This window comes from Zosterops lateralis, assembly GCF_965231275.1.
Source record: "Zosterops lateralis genome assembly, chromosome: 20".
NCBI lineage: Eukaryota > Metazoa > Chordata > Aves > Passeriformes > Zosteropidae > Zosterops > Zosterops lateralis.
Window position 1 is genome coordinate 7281218 of NC_139780.1, and position 17726 is coordinate 7298943.

The 17726-nt window shown below is 39.0% G+C and overlaps 1 protein-coding gene across 3 annotated transcripts in view; it reads left to right on the forward strand.

Moving 5' to 3' along the window:
- Positions 1-17726, forward strand: part of DENND1A (DENN domain containing 1A) — a 150091-nt gene that overhangs the window by 13849 nt on the left and 118516 nt on the right. For all 3 annotated transcript variants that reach the window (XM_083875634.1, XM_083875632.1, XM_083875633.1), the window contains exon 3: positions 16741-16784. In XM_083875634.1, the coding sequence (XP_083731760.1) occupies positions 16741-16784 (44 nt within the window). The remainder of the gene's footprint in view (positions 1-16740; positions 16785-17726) is intronic.

The following is a 17726-nucleotide window of genomic DNA, read 5'->3' on the forward strand; positions in this document are numbered from 1 at the left end:
CTGCTTCAAGAGCAGCACTTGGCAAAGCAAGTTTGGGGAAGTAAAAGATAAACTAGATCTATTTTTATTGCTGGCTCTTTTTGTTGTGGGGAGTTCCTTGCAAGAAGAGAATGTAAACTGGAATTCAAAAAGAGGCCTGTCAGAGTGCCCAAGGCAGTACTGGGCTGCCTGCCTTTGGTGTGGTATTTTTTTGTCACAAACAAAAAGTGACATTGTGAGGTTTTCCTGTGGTTTTTTGTTGGTTTTGTTTTGTGTTGGTTTTTTCTGTTTGGTTGTGGTTTGGGTGTTAAGTTTTTTATAAATTGAAATCAAGTTTAAAAGATGATTTGAGGTTAGATTATTATCAAATAAATGTAAAATCAATTCAAGACTATTGTTTTACTTCAGCAGCAATTGTCAAAACCCAAGATCAAATCTAAACAAATCCTAAACTCCACCTTCTGTGCTACCAGAGACAATTTGTATTTTGGTCCTTCCAGGGGTAGCAAGTTTTGGTAAACCATTCGTCAAAATTCCAGATGCTGACAGATTCCAGCTCCTGCGAAGATGGTTTTTATGTCTTTTTAAAAGATGAAGACAGCTTTTTATATACTTTTACGTATTACTTATTTCATGGAAGAGTGAGATAGAAACAAAGGAAGTTGAACTTCCATATTGAGGATGATAACCTTAGTTAGAGGAATGGGAAGAGACAACTGATCCTGATAATCTGTTGTCTGGAATGGATTTTTTTCTGAACACTTTCCTGACTGGAATTTCCACCATTAGAATTTGTGCTGGGATTTTAGGTGGTGGTGAAGGGAATTAGACTCACAACTCCCATTGCATTCTACAGGTGTTAACTCAATCCCATTTTTAGTTCCTTTGAAGAATTGTTTACTTTGAAACTATGTAGTTATGAATATAAATAGTGGTAAAATGACCTCTTCATTAATTGATCCTTACATTGTTACATCCCTTAAGTAAATGACTCTAATTTCTGTCTGTAAGATACTTCGGAGATCCTTGAGATCTTCTGTTTCAAAGATTCTAATACCAGATTATCACTCTGTGGAGAAACACCTATCAAAAATACTTAATGCAGACTCAAGCCAAGTGTGAAAATGTGAAGACAGAATGGCTGATTGAGCAGCACATTGTGGGCAGAAGCAGAGTCAGGTTGCTGGTGTTTCCTGTTGGTAAGATGTATATTTGACTGGGTGTTATTTCAGTGGTGTGCTTTGTGTTGGTGTGAATGTGGCACTAAGAGAGCAGACAAGCAGGGAAGGTCCCAGGAGGGGAGGAGCAGCTCTGGTGGAGCAGAAGCTGCCACTGGCTGTAGAATGGGCTGTACATCTGTAGGATGCAAGGCCTGAGAAATCCTAATAAAACATGGCAGAGGAAAGGAAAAATGCAAAAACCTCAACCTCAAAACAAAGCCCCCAAAACTTGCTTTGAAATAGGTTTGAAATTTTCTCCTGGAGTTGTGCTTCACTTGCATCTAAAGTAGTTTCTGGTTTTATCTGATACTTGTCTGTTGGTCATTGACTCAGTTTAATTTGAAGAGTTTATCAAACATGTAAAAAAGATTCATTAGGGTAAATAACCCTCTCTTAAAGCCATAACCTCTGTCCACAAGTGCATTAACATTCATACTTTTTCTTTTACATTTGCCACAAAATAATATATTGATCTCATCTTACTCCATTTTATCTAGAGGTGGTCCTGGCACACAGAAAAGTGTTATAAATATCCTTATTTTGCTTCATTGTGATTAAATTCCTTCTACACTAAAAATCAGATTATATTTGCCCTGTGTATTTGTGGCTTAAGGCCTTGTGTTTGTGATGATCCATCATCTTCTTTTGTACAGAGCAGTGGTAAAAATTGTTTTTAGTTTGTGTTTGGGAAAATTTACTTGTAAATTATTTGCTAAAAATATCTATCAGTACAGTATATCACAGGTTGCATCAATACTGTGTAATTAAAGATATCTCTTCAAGGTATTTTCTGTTAGAAAGAGTTAGCATGTTAAACAGAAGTGTGCAACTTTGTGTGTACCTTGGCAGTGTTCATAAACAAGAAAAGATGTAGTGAATAAATAGAATTATATAACTTGTTCAATATTTTATTCCTTAATGAACCATAGAGATAAAGAGTAGTAAAATCTCACAATTTGCCATTTCTATTGCATGGATGGCAAAAGTGTGTTTTGTTGCACTTAGACATACTAATTGTGGCATCCAGTAATACAGTAATTACAGCTCTTCATTTTGATGTATTTCTTGATCGCTTTGCTCTACCCTGGCCATGGGATTCTGTCCTTCACTAAGTCATCTTGAAACAGTTCTGTATCTAGACTAAATCCTTAGAATGCAGTGGGTATCAATCACATGGACAATTAAAATTAAGTATTGACATGTTTTTAAAATAGTCATACATCTCAATTTTGTTTATCTCAAAGTTTTAAAAACCTAATGACCTCATTGCAGCTCGACTATAATTACCATGTTTAAACTTCTATGCATTTTTTAGTTTAAACAGCCTTTGTGTTTTTTTAAACCAAAAGAAAATTAATGAGAAGAGACAAAGAGACATCAAAGAGGTTTTCCCTCTGATTGCAGTGTTAGAAGTTTTGCCTGAAAATAGGTTACATTTCTTCTGTTTTCAGCTGAATCCTCATTAACTTTACATTTTAATGATGTCCAGAGCAAATTATACGATTATGGTAGATGCCTTAAAGGGAAGCTTAAAGGACACCTTTTTAATGTTTGTTTCTTTATTGGTGGCAGTATTTGCTCCAGTATTATAAACAGCGTTAGACTGCTGAATTCCAAAACATATCAAAAATATATTCCATTTTTGCCATATATGTAGTATGAGTGTCTTAATTTAATATTTAACACAAATGGAGCATGTTATGGGGAGATCTTCATCTTTGTAGAAGAAAAATGTAAATCAGATCCTTTGAAAGAGTTTACAAATTACTTGTGCATCTTCTATTCAGTTTTATTTATAATGATCAAGTAAAATGGAGACAGTTGATTTAACAAAGTCTTGGAATTGTTTCGTTTTCTTGAACCTTCTATGGAGACAATGGTTGAAATGCTAGTTTGTCTTTTTACAATGACAAAAAGCATTATTGGTGGAATTTCAATTTGTTCTGTCTAGAGGAACTCTAATAACGGCAGTTCTGTCTTCTCATGTACTTCTCCTACTAAAAAATAACATTGCATAATTAACTTTCTAGATGAAGAATTGTGTTGTATCAAATGCAGCAACAAAAGCTTGTATTCAGTGCACCTTAAACGAGGTTAACTGGAATTGGCAATAGCTGGGATGGAATGTGGACAGTTCAGAATGAAGTACATAATTTCTGACTGTACCTCAATGAAAAGTTAGAGCAAAAGATCTTGTGAAAAATGAGGTCTTCTGTTTCCCTGTCCTGACACTTGGTGTCTTTGTGACACTTTGTGAATAGAACCTTTGATTTTCTTGTGCTTGCACTTCAATCAATAAATTTTTGGGAGTTGGGATTATGACAAGGGGATAGGAAGAAGTAGGAGTGTGCTGAAGTGCAAGTGCAAGGTAGGACTAAAAATCCAGTTGACATAGTGAAATGTTTCCATTTGTTTGAATTCTTCATCACTGATTATAGACTACTGTGTCTTGATGGAAGCATTTGATATGCCTGTCATTAATAATCCTTGGATAAAGCAGGAATTGTTTAACAAAAAAAACCCTAAGCTTAGCATTTCCATTTCAGTATGATTTTATGTCTTCTGTTTCATGTTAATTTTCTGCAGAAACTCTCCAGAAGTCTAAATTGTCATGGTTGTCTGGGAGGTATGACAGACCCAAACTCCACATCCAGCTTGGTTGGCTTTAGGTGATTTGTGTTAAAAAATGGGTTTGGGTCTTTCAAAGGTTTGGCACTCTGCAAGTGTGAAAACAGCTGTTGAAAGCTGTGGTTTAAATTCCTAGTTAATCTTAAGTCTTTTAGCTTTGATGCCTGATAATGTAACTTTAATTTGAAGATGGTGCCGCCAAAGTAAATAAAGGTTGAGTTCAATTTCTTGCTTTTTCTCATCTTTATTTTATAATTATCAAAGAATTTGCAATCTTTAGTTGAGATGCAAAATAAAAACACTGATGAATAAACTCAGGAAGATACAGATTACTAACTTCTAGCTGACAGAAAGATGTGCATGTTATTTTTGTTTCTTTGGCAAGAAGGATTTTGTATAGAATCATATTAGCATTGAAAACATGGAATGTTCTTCCTGGTAACTTGTTCTCCAAGTATTTGCAGTGTGGCTGTTTCCAGTCGGTTATGTGTTAATGATAGTGCAAGGCTGAAGCATTCCAATCATTCATATGCCTGTCCTCCCTTTCTCATAAGGGTTTCTTTGCTCAGGGTTTTTGCCTTATTTCTTTTGCTTTGTTGTGGTCAATTCAGTCAGTATAATAGCAGAGACACTGGCTTTTTTTCTCCTTTTTTTTCTTTAATAAAGAGTTATGTTAGAGATATACTATAACAGAGATAAGAGCTATTTATGTCCTAAGCTATTGATTTTTAATTAATGTTGCCTGGGCTCATGCATGTTGGCAGAATTGCTAACAGCTTGTGGCATTTTTTAATTCACATCTTCTTTTTTGGTATTTTGACAGTGTCATTCATATCTCATGAAAAAGTACCTCGTCAGGTTAAATGTGTTAAAACACCGAGCAAAAAAAAAAAGGAGAGAATGGAACATAGGGCTGCCTAGAAACCTTGATCCATTGCCAAAGTATTTAAACAATTTAGTGTTTTGGTTTTCTAGCTCCAAGCTGCTTCTCAAATCCCTTGCTAATTAATCCAGTTAATTCTTTGTAGACTAACTGTATGCAGGGCTTTTTCTTGGGCCTCTATCGCTGAGAACCCTGTTTTGTTTGAAGCAAACCTAAGCTCTGTTATAAAGGTTGTAGTAATAACGTGAGTACTTGCAGATGTAAATACAGTGTTTTGAGCCTTTTTAAAAGGAGTTGTGTTTGTATGGGCAGCTTCTAATTTAATCTTTCATGTTTAAAAATTAAACATATATACTAGTATAAAAAGAGGGAGAGAACTTCATCAGTAGTTTGGTCACTTAGGAAAAGGCTGTGGAGCCTCTATGGAACAATTATGGCATGGAGCATTGGTGTTGTGGTACTAGAGTTAGTGATATATGTTTATTTTTCAACAGGTAAATCGTGGTAAATGTCATTAATTTCTGTTCTTAGAAAAGGGTGCTTGGAGGTAGCACAAGTAAGCGTTAAGCAAAAATGAGAGTTTTTAGAAATGACCTGTTGATGCTTGAAATTCTTCTGGTGAGAGTACAACAGCAGTATGAATTCAGACCTGGAAAAAGCAGCTGGGGAGCAGAGAGCTTAGAAACCCAATTAGCCATGGAATGAGGTAATGAGAGCAGAGTAGGTACTGCTCAAGGTGTGCTGCTGTGTGATGAGAGCCACCCCAGCTCTTGCACTTCTTTCTGGTTTGTCAGATTTGTGGAAACTGTTTCCCCCAGCGTCCCAGTCCCAGAGTCAAGGGCCAGCTGCGCTTCAGCACCGCCGGGATCATCAGCCTGGAGAGAGGTCGTACAAGTGGATTCAAGTTACAGTTTTAGATTACCTTTGGAATTGGTAGTGAAGGAAAAAGATTGTTTTCACCAAATCTGCTGCTAAGGGTGACCAGATTGAAATGAATCTGTAGGGCTTTGAAAAGGGCTGAAAGTTTACCTGGGAGTTTGTGGTTTCTTAAAGCTGGGCGAGGGAAAGAGAAAGGAAATTAGTGACATTGCTGGGTTTATATATGCCTGATTTCCAGGGCTGCAGCATGATTATGAAATGTTCCCGCTCAGAACTGGACTACTCTGCTCTCTCAGGAACATTTTGATAGCTCGATGTATGTTCTCATACATCTTGGAAGTATCAAGTGTCTGAAAACATTTTTTGCGGTTAGAAATCCTTTTGATACCCTTGTCTTTTCTACAGTAGCAAAAATGTTTTAAATTTTTTTAGTGAGATGATAGATTTCCTGTCTAGCTGCACTGAATATCAGCAAACTCCTCTTTATCTAAACCAAATTTTTCTTCAAGCCAACAGCATTGCTTTAAATGTGCTAAACTTCCTTTCACAGAGACCTTCTTTTCCTTACAGCATTGCACACAGCATAGTGAGCTTTGCTAATGGTAACTGAAAGCATTGCAGCCATGAGCTAGGTCAGTCCTGCAAGTGTCAGTATATCCAAGGCTCTGTTGTACTGCCTGATGCTGTCCAGTTAATGAGCTTTCCTCCAAAAGGGAGAAGTCATTCTGAGCAGCTGAACACGCAGTGATTTTGTTTCTCTTTTATCTCATTAGCTCCATGAGATGTATTTTTCCATGTTAGGACCTCCTTCCTCTCACCCTCACTAAGTTTTCAGTGGCGTTTGAGAAGTTCAACTTCTGTCATCAACTTTTCTGACTCCACAGAAATGTTTTGCTGGGGTGCATGTTGGATGCTTTTCCTGTTCTTACAAACTTTCCTCTCATTTAATGCTTTAGTGGAAGGCTTTCATGGGACCTCAGTGATGCTGCAGCCTTAGGTAAGGCTCACTGTGACCGGTCTCTCTTTTTTTTGTTTTTAAACTGGATTCCAGCTTACCTGTTCTTACAGATTTTTACTGTTTTACCATTTTGAAAGAATGGGCAGCACTGATAGGAGTGTTGAGTTGAGATGGGCATGTTGCATGGCTCAAGCTGAAACAAAAAGGCGAGGCTGAGTACTGAAGGGTACAAGGCCAAGTTCTGAAGCGTCCCAATAAAATAATTATTGCTCTCTCTTACGTATGATCATTTAATATATGAACTTGCACACCTCAAAGCTCAGGAATGAGCGTTGTTGACCGTGGAAACTCTTGTTCAGTTCTGTTTCATAGCCCAGCTTTCTGGAGTTGTCAGTGCAGTGAGGGTGAAGCTCCAAGTGTGGCTACACTGGAAAAGCTACAGCCAGAACACCATTATGAAATCAGCTCCCCAGAAATGCTCATGAGGTTTGGCTGTCCTTTGTTGATGAGGACATGCATGAATCAGATTTATGGTATGACAGATAAGCTGTATCTTACTGCACATGCCCAAAAGCTTTTGTGGCGATATCTCCACTGCAGGGACCAATGGAATTGAGAAGGAGGTTTTCAGCGTTTCATCTTTGATAAGAATAGTTCGTTTTGTTTCAGTGCCATACAAATCACTAAAGCATCCTGAACTGAGCAGAGATGCACTAACAGAAGCCACCAAGCCCCAGCTGATGGTTCAGCTCTGTTTCCTCTGTGCTGGAGGTTCCCCTCAGAGAGAATTTGTGCAGCTGGGGACAGAGCAGTGTCTGCAAGCAGTGCTGCTCCACTGCAGTAACACATGGGCACTTGGAGACTGGAAACAGTTGGAGACTATCAATATTGAGAGTATGAAAGTGGGGTCAGAGTTTGAAACGTTAGAAAGTTACATAGCTTGAGGCTTAGAAATCAGTATTCACTGTTGCATGTGTAACAAAGAAGATTTCTCTCTGTAGTTCGGGCAATTATCCAGTTGCTCAAGAGAAGGGTTGTTGGTTTTCCTTTCTTAGTACAACACTTCAAGAACTTATGGTTGGCTGCAACACTTCTGTTCCACGTCCTTTTTCAGTCAGTTCACATTAAACCTGCTGTGTGGCAGTCCATATCGCAGTGAATGCATTTCTGCAGCGCTTTATGTATTTCTCTGACAATATGTCTGTCTGAAGTTATCATGGCTGGTGAAGTTTGGAAAGAAATTGAAAGAAAATTAAACAACTGTAAAATGTTCTCTAAAACATGGAAAATACAGGTTATTACCAAATTTAAATGGCCAAACTATCATTAAAGCTAAACCCAAAAATGACAAAAATAAAGCGGCTTAGAAAATGTTTATAAAACTCAAAGTATTTTCTAGTAGTGAAAAGCCTAGCAGTGTGTTGGAAAATATTTTTTATTTTCATTAGCAATTCCTTTAGGTTTTGTAATGCAGTTGATTGATTGCCATGGCCACATTGTGGTTTTACACAAGTTCCTTTTAATACACTATTGCTAAAAGGCAATATGATGTTAAAATGTTAATTCTGGTTTTCTTCAGAGACACAACCAAGTTAAAAGTTATTTGGTTGACACAGGAAAGTAGAAAATTTAACATTGCATAAAAATTTCTCGTAAAATTAATTGATTAAGGATTTTTTAAAATGAAGGTGCTTAGTACGATAATTAATACTGTTGGATTTTAATTCTGTTGGCTATAAGCTCTGATTTTATCAAATATAGCTTTTATTTTTGCTACTGTACAAAATGAGCTTAGAGAAATTGTTTTGGGTGCATGTGCTTGGCCCTTCAGCAGAAGCAATAATGTCGGGCTAGCAGACAGACATTCAGAAGCCATCTGAAATATATGTCCTGTAAATATTAGAGAAGTGACTGTTTCTTGTAAAGCTGTCAAATCTCTGGTTGCTCTGGACTTAGCCTGAGAATTTGCATTCTGAAAATCTAAGTTAACAGATTTAGACAATCACTGTTTGTGTCTGGTATTGTTAAACCCTACATGATGCCCTAATTTGGATTAATTAATTAATCAGGGCTATTTTTTGCTGCATGTTAGCTAAATGTGATAAAGATCTTTTTATTTTTCTTTCTTTATTGCTTCTGAGACTTTCAGAAAAATCTTAGCTTGTAGGTCCTGCCCTGCATGGTATTGGCACTTCCAGACTGTCACGTTTAAATCAGACCCTGAAATATTAGTTAACTGGTCCTTTCATATTCCCAGGACAAGGAGGGCTTGCCAGCTGCTGTGGAAGTGGGAAGACTGTCACCAGGCAACTCCGCTGTCTTGGAGTATAAATACAAAGAGGCAGGAGAGAAACAAATTCAGTATTCACGGCCTGAGCACTTGAAACACATCTCTATTAAATTTATAGAGTGTCAAAAAGGTTATGAGGAAAAAATACTCTGATCAAACACAAGTAAATTAGAAAAATTATTAAACCCCAAAAAAGCCTGCTTAAAGTAGGTGTTCCCATTCAACTTATGCATTTAAACTCTTTTGTATAATTATTACAGGCAGCCTGTAAAATGTTTCAAAACACTTCGTATTTAATTTTGTAAGCCAGGCTTTGTGGATTTCTTGACCATTGAAGTATGATTTTACCTAATTGTATTTTTTGCAAGTTTTAGCTGCTGTATAATTTGCCAACTAAAATTACAGGGGGAAAAAGAGAATTAAAAATTTAATCCATTCAAAATTTGCAGTTTGCAAGACTCCTGGAGTTTGGCTTCAATTTGCAGAAATACTGCATTTCTGGGTTGGCTGAGGAACAGATGGTTATCAAGAGAAATATCCCCTTAAGTGCACAGTAAAGCAAACTCAAAAGATTCATCAACCGTGCTTTAATGTGGGCTTGAGGTATCACCAAAGTCATTAACCAGTGCAAAGAAAAGATCTGAAGACTTCAAATGAAGATGGGAGAAACATGTAACCGAAATAAGTGCTTATTTTGTCTTCTGGTTTTGATTGCGGTTATTTTAGTTTTTGCTCTATCCTGTGCATCCCTTTCTTTTTGTTCTAACTTTAGTTCTGTCAGTATCAGGAGTTTTAAAATTAATCTGGATGGAAAGCTTCCTGCTTTTCTTTGTAAAGAAATAATTCTGAGTTTGCTGATCGCTGAAGACATCTTATGCTTTCCAATCTCTCCCTACTCTTAGCGGTTTAGGATGTTAGCAATAGACATTAATGTGCACCATTATACAACTGGGTTTTGTAAAACCAGTATTGTGATATGGATGAAAGAAAAGAACCAAAGGATTTAATAGGGAGGTATTTCCCCAATTGTATTTCATATTTTGAACACTCTGCCTGTACCACAAATGTTTCCCAACTTCGGTTAAACGAATTAGTAAAGTTTTGATTAAACCTGGCCCCATTCCATATGAGAGTCTGAGGGAGTAAATAATGGCAGTTAAGATGGAACGTGTTGCCTTATAAGAGAGTCTGACTAAATGCTCTGCACGTGGCAAGCTGGGCAGTTCAACAACTTGACATGACACCGAATAATTGATGAGGAAACCAATGGAGCCTCTTCTGTTTGTAAAAGGCAGCGAGTGTTTTTCCTGTCTTCTTATCCAAGAAGTGAGTGTTGCCTCTGTTTATTTAACAGGATTGTAAAGTGAACCAAGACCCCTTTAGATGGAAAGTTGGTTTGTCTGCTAGAAACAGTGAAACTCTTATATTTAACATTTATTCTGAGTGGCTTATAAAGCTGCTGCTGGTCTCATGCCTGCACTGGAAAGATGGTGTGAGGGGATCAGAAAGCCTAGTGTGCACCTCAGGTGTATGGATATAACTGACAATGGGTGCCAGTTTTTGAGTTGTTGGAGCTGTTGCCTCTCTACATCTCTTCATTCTGGAGACCTGTATATTGCCTAAAGTAAAAATCCGCGAGGAAATCTGTAGCTTAACCTGCTTTTTTTGGAAGGATTTTTTGAAAAACACATATAAGATGTTGCTAAGCACCGCCGAGGAAAGTTTTGTTCCTCACTGCCCCTCTGGCTCTTGATGTGTTAATAATATAAAAACAATTATGGAAATCATAGTGATTTGCCTAATCTGTTCTGGTTTTCTCCCTTCCTTCCTGTTTCCTATGATGTATATTTTATACTGCCTTTGCTCTCAGTCTTTCCTGCTTTCACATCACTTTACTGAAGTCTGAACAGCATATTGTGTGTGAGTTACAAACCTTATATTATGTTTCTAGATTAAACTGTTGTGAAAAGCATTTTCATGTTACCAGTGAGGTTTTTGGCACTTGCAGGGCAGACTTCCAAATGTTCTGTTAAAGAGAGAGAGGCAAACTTGTGAGTCTGTTTTTTGTGCCATGACTGTCGTGGCCTTGTGCACAGCAGCTGAAGCTCCAGTCCTGGCTGGTTCCCTCAGCTGTGCTTGTCAGGGGTGCACAGAACCTTCAGGAGCTGCTGTTACTGCAGGGCCCTGTCCACCCACTGAGGGCCAGACTGGCACAAGGTGCAGCCTGGATCCTGGGGTTGGGATATTTGTTTGCACTGTGATCTGCTGGGTGAAGGGGTTGATTAAAGACTCTTCTCACATGGGTTGTGTGTTCAAGCGGGGAACCTGCTGCGGGTTCTGGCTGTGCTCAGCGACACTTCGGGGTGATGTCGGTCTCACACACCGTGGTGCTGGCAGCGGGTTGTGTGCTGGGGTGTAAGGCTTGATTTTGGAATTTTCTTTCGCATCTCGGTTGTTTTCTGACTTCCATACTTTTAGAATAAAGTGCACTTTAAAAAGAAAAGATGGAAGGCTTAAAGCTGCATATTAAATAAAAATGGAAAATTTTATTCCATATGTGTTTTATGCCAGAACTTGTTCTGAGGTTTTGTGTTTGTCTTCTTGTGTGTGTGTAGGTTTTTTCTTTCCCACATTTCCTCCACCTATCCCCGCCTTTTTCCCTCCTCCCCTGCTTCCCCCTCTCCGAGATGGTGTCTGCAGGCTGAGCTGCAGCAGGTTAGGGGCAAGCAGGAGTGTTCGGCTGTGCTGAGTGCAGGACACCAAGAAGTTTGCAGAGGTTTGGAAAGAAGTTTGCATTGCTTTTCAGTTGTGCTGCATAAGGATGAGATGTAGTGGGTGTTGAAATTTAAAGTTACTCTGAATGGAATTTAGTTAATTTTAGAGGGATTGCAGCTATAAGGACCTTAAAGAAGAGAATGAGGTAAATAATTACTTAGGAGAAAAAATGAAGTAATTTTTGCTATATTTTTCAATTTGGAATTGAAATTAATTATTTGTAGCCAGTATGGATTAAATTGGATGACTTAACAGAAGAAGCAAGTTTGTTTATATTGGGTTTGCATGGTTTACTCTGGGAAGTATTTTGAAAACTTCCCTGGTCTTATAATTTACATACAATTCAAATACAGACCAGTTTGTCCTGTGCTGTTTGTAGAAGAATTAAGCGTGTGTCTTTTAAAAGCAAAACTCCTCACTTTATGACGTAAGAAAAGTCGTGAGTAAAAGAGCAGCATAGTTACACTAATATGCCATTGTAGCATGTTCCCATCCTGTCATCTGGAAAATTAAATCAGGTTCCAGCATGGATTAACATCCAGACTTGTGTGGAGGGGAAAGTACTGTCTTAAATGCCATGAAATTGAACAATGGGATTATACAGTTCACAGCTAATTTCAATATTCTGCTGTACTTGGCTTTTTGTTGGACAAGATTCTGTGAGGAGAAGCAGGGATAGCTTTTGGAACTTTGAAACGTTCACATATTTAATGAAATACTACTAATAATAGCTGGAATATGGCTGAGTAATTAATGCAGTGCTCTACGTAATATGCACAGATGTGATGTGGAATCTCCACTTCCTGAGGGAAAAACTGGGAGTGTTAGCCATGAGAACTTCACTCAGCCAGCGTGGAATCAGTGTTAGCCCTTTGGTGAGTCTGTAAATGCTTCTGTGACAGTGCAGAAAAACCTTGCTATGCAGTCCCCAGGAACGAGCACTGGCTTCTCTCACCCCTTTCCAGAACAACCCCCACGATGTTCCTGTGGGGAGTGATTCAGTCGGTTCCCTCGGAAGAACCCCTTAAAATAGTTGTAAGGAAAGCTGCTGCAGAAATAGCCACAGAACCTATTTCATACAGGATTTTCCAACCCACCCCTCCCTGGGACAGGCTGTCCCTGGGGAGTAACAAGGACTGCTGGAGCTCCAGATCTTTGGCCAGCTGAGATTTTGTGGCAGCAGCTGCTTAGTATGGAGCTGTGTCCTCAGAGAAGAGAGCTTCTAGTGGTGCGTGTCAGGTTGGTAAGTGAGCCCACACTGGCTTCACTGAAGTCACTCATGAATCTTAGGAAATTGATACAATGTGCCATTGGTTAACAAGCTTTTTAAACCTGAGTGGAAGCGTTAGGAATAAAATGGACTTTTTTTCTTGGTACCAGCAGTTTGTGGCATATGTGTAGTTCATTGCACTTGTGCCCCTACAAGAAGGAGAGATTGCAGATGGGATGGTGTATTTTAGCTTTATTTTGGAATGTTATTGCTTGTATTCTTTCTGCTTGACATTTGCAACTTACAGTTTCCAGTGCTGTATTTATTTCAGCATGTATTTATATTCATGGATGGCTGTTTGTTAGCACTTGATTTAGGCATAAACTGTGTGGATCTTGTCATCTTTGTGGGCTGAAACTACAAAACCAGTTGTAATCAAAGATGAACAGGAGATACTAGGTTACCAACAACAGAAAAGTTCAGCGTGTAGCACAATCTGAATTCTTGTTTTGGGCTTTGGGACAAGTTTAGTTTGAGAAGGATCTCCATAATTCCTGTGACTTTCTCCTTTTGGGGTGAACCTGCACTGTGTTTGTTCCTGGTTTGCAAGGTCTCCTGCTCTCAGCTGAGCTTTCAGAGTTCCGTTAAATTATTGGTGACTGCAAAGCTTCAGTTCAGTGCTTTACTGTAGCTGTGCAAGAGGTTGGTTGGGATTTCAGCCTGGCTCTTCCCTTGTTCTGATGTCGGCAAATAGATTCCACTCTCCTGAACTTGAAAAAAGTATTTTACATGTGTTTACTTTGCATCATTTCACTCGAAAGCCTGTTAAGTACCTGGAATAACAGCGTTTCCAATGTTTTGAGTTGCAAAGGGCTTTCTTTACTGTCTACAACTACAATGGAGCTGCATCTAACTGTTTGCATTCGCTGTGCAAAACAAATTACTGCAAGTAAAAGTGTTTGAAGTTCCCAAGTTACTTTAGTTTTACAGGCAGAGTTGACAGTCAGTTCCGTTCATGTGTTTACCAAGTATTTCACACGAGTGCTGAAACAGTTTTCACTGATACTCGTGGTGCTGATTAAAGCTCATTCCTGGGTGCAGGCTTGGCCTGTATCTGTTTGTTTGACTGTCTTCTCTTGTTCAGAATAATTTGGATATCATGTCTGTTTTGATTTTTGGGTGCTTATCCCTTCAGGGGAGAGCCTGGCTGTACTGAGTAATGTAGTAGCAATGTTTGGTGTGGATATATTTATATTTCATTAAGTCGTGTGTCTTGAGGGCCACTATTGTACATATTTGTGTCAGTCCTCTTGCTGTAGTGAGGGTGGTCTGGCTTCCTGAAACTTCATGGCATGAGCATGAAGAATTTAAATATATTTCTGTTGTGTGTAGGTAAGTATGGTTGAAAACACCTTACAAATGCACATTGGGTTAGCAGTGGAGAATGGATGCAGTGATGAAAGCTGTAAGACCTGAAGTAGTTTTTGTGTGGGTTGTTTTTTTTTTTTCCTGTAACCAATGTAGTGTTTTCCAAATAAAGATGCTGTAAGTTTAGTAAATATTCCCAGACCATTTAAAAGGTGAAATGATGAAGCTGACGCAACCGTAAACAGAAATGACTTGTAAAAACATGAGGACCTGTGGCTGCCAGGCATACCTCAGAGTGGTTTTCTTACCTGTAGGGTTCCAGTTTGTCTGGATTAGCCATCCTGATGCTGTTGTGAGATGTGTCATCTCAAGTGGCCCGTGGACAAGCTGTATCCCTGTGTCACACAGGCCCTCAGGTGGGGCCACAGAGCCACTAACAGGGGTATGTTTGTTCAGGGTGAGCTCAGCTGTGTGATCACTGGAGCCTCACAAAGCCCTACACAGACCTCTGTCTCTGGACCAGGAGCTGAGATGGGGCTCTCAGGCTCCACAGAAATAAACTCCAGTACATTTGCCTGGGCTGTCCTTCATGGCAGGGAGCTCAGGATCACAGAAGGGCTTTCAAGATGCTAAGAAAACAGGAAAAATACGTGTTTACACACACACACAATTACTTTATATGGCTGATCTGTTTTGTTGGATTTTTCATGAGTGAGAATGTGGTTTGCCATCTATGGACAAATGTGTTTAGAGCAAATACACTTTGGATTTATGTCAAATTGAGTTCTTAATTTCTCTTAAAAAATGGTAAATGATAGAATGTTGTGTGGCAGTATGTGTATATATATTTATAAAGTTGAGAGCAATGGATCAATAGAAGAGGCGGGAGGAATGTAGGTATCATGTTCAGACACCATTACAGATGTCTGCAGCAATACAAATTTATTTCTTTCATTGATTTGGAGGTTTTTTTCTGTGAAATTCTGAAATCTTGCCCTCTGATAATGAATTTAAAATTTATTTTAAAATGTGCATCTTAATGTGCATCTTAATACTTAATTATTATTAAGTAAAGTGGTTTCATTTAACCACTGATGCTGCACTTGCTGTGCTGAAGTGTGAAGCCATACTGTCCTGTTAATTGCTAACTGTGTGCAGAGGGGGCCCATGCCAGCACAGCTGGTCACATCTTTTTGTGTCTTTGGACACTTTGCTCACTTACCTGCATGTAGACTGAAGATTTTTCAAAGTAAGGCTTTGAAAGGAGATCCCTTGCTCTCTGTTTCTGACTTGCGGTGGTAATGTAGATATGTGTATACGCAGTTTGATATATATTATATTGAAATGTTAAGACCAGGCATCTGATTGTCTGGATAATGTAAAGCTGGAAAGTTTGTGAAGGCCCAGGCTGTTGGATTTCTCATGTGGAAAGAGCACACCTTGAAAAGGAGTTTGCACCTGCTGGCAGTGGAGTCTCCATGGCTGAACTGACACGGCTCCCGGCTCCAGCGCTGTTTCGCAGCAGGGGAGGTGCCTGTGCCACCCTGAGCTGGGTGTGAGTGCCGACCCCAGCCTGGCACTGAAGGGCCATGCTGCCCTGGTACTGTGCATCTCTTCATGCACTGCACTTGGTTTTCAACTCTTGCCTGATTGTTGTATGATTTGGCTTTTGTAATTAAAAAATTATCTTTGTAGAATGGAATGTGGCCTTCTCCGATGTATTCCTTTGAAAAATGGATGGCTTTGAAGAGATCTGTTTTAAATAGGTTGTCGTATAAATAATTTCAATCATGATATTCTGTTGTTTTATGAACATCTCTAATTAAATTTAAGATAACTTCTCAGGGAATACTACCATATTATTTATTCTGACAGCCAAAGGAATAAGGACGTTGCATCAGTCTTGAATGCTTGCTACTCTGAAGTGTTTCACACTTGTTTTCCTGATGAGAGAGGCTCCAGAGCTGTGTTAATTGCCTCTTTCAAATTCTGGATAAATATTTTTAGGTTTCTAGGGAGCGTACCTTAATATAAGTATAAGGTAATTTTGAGGGATTTGTAAACTGGTATCAATGAAAACTGTCTGTGGAGATAAATTAGCACAGTGCCTAGAGCTGAAAAAACTGGTTGTCTGATTTTAACCAAAATGAAGTGCATTCGGTAGCCATTTGCTGGTGACAAGCCCAGGTAGCAAATTGCAGCAGGAAAGATGTTGCCCAAGTACCAGCCTAAAGTTCAGTCTAGCGCCAGGGCTTCTCTTTAAAAGTAATTCATATTTATATATATATGTGTGTGTGTACGTACATACACAGACATTTCTGGTTTCGTGTGTTTTGTGTGTGTTTTATGTACAGTTTTTTTCTGTCTGGAGGAGGGTAAAGGGAGAGCCTTGAAAAGTCCTTCCCTGCTCTTATCAGCATAGCAGCCTCAGCTGCCCTCCTTGGATCCCCTGCCAGGGTTGCTATCATCTTCTGATCAAATATTAATGTGTGATTCTCTGCTTGCTCACTAATCCAAAGCCAATTAATATTATCTGTCAATTATTTACAGATCCTGAGGTGCGGAGGCAATTCCCAGAGGGCTACAGTGACCAGGTTTGGAATGCGTAATTAATTTTTTACATGACAAAATTTATTTCAGGGTTGTTCAACATATTATTGCTGCTCTTTTTACTGAAAGAGATAAATTCATTCTTAGAAAGAAAAAGAAGCTGTAATTAGAAGCAGAAGGATAAAAACATTTTTACATTTAAAGCAGAAAATGGAAGAATTTGGATCTCGTAAGATTGGTTTACAATCTCGTTTTTACAAGCAAACATGAGAGCGAGAAGGAAAATTGATTAATAAATTTCACTTTTTGCCTTCAGGTGCCAGAGCCGCAGTTCATTTGGCAGAGCTCTCTGCATTGTCTGAGGTTTATAGCTGTGTTTAACTGGGCACCTGGCACTACAGCACATTTTTTAAATTCTTGCCTGATCATGCAGTCTCTAGTCTACTTCAAAAAGATGGTATAAAACCCCAAATGTGGGTAGAACACACAGGGATTTATCATTCAGTTTAAACACAGATTGAATTAGGAATTTTTCACAGGATCTCTAGCTGACTTGGGAATTAACACCTCCAGATTGCCTTGTCCTTGGCTGTGCCATGGGGAGTGGCCTGGGCTGGAGCTGGGCTCAGGCAGGGATTGTTCTGGGGTGTCAGGGGGAGCTTTAGTGCTGCTGCTGCCCTGGGCTCAGCTCCTGCACCTCCAGTCCTGGCATGGGGGAGCTGTTTAATGGAACAATAAATTTGGCCTCAATGAGTCTCTGATATTGGGTGATATCAGGTTAGGGTCAGCTCAGCTATTTTAGCTCAGATCCTTTCCCTCTAATTATGTTTTCACACAACATGAAATTTTGTGGCATTTAGACTAAAGCATTTAACAAATTGTTAGCTGTGTTGGCTCATAGGGCCAAGACAAATGGTTTCATATTTGGCTGTAATCACTGTGGGCAGAGGGACCTTGACCATGCCTTCTGGGTGGTTTTGTAGTAA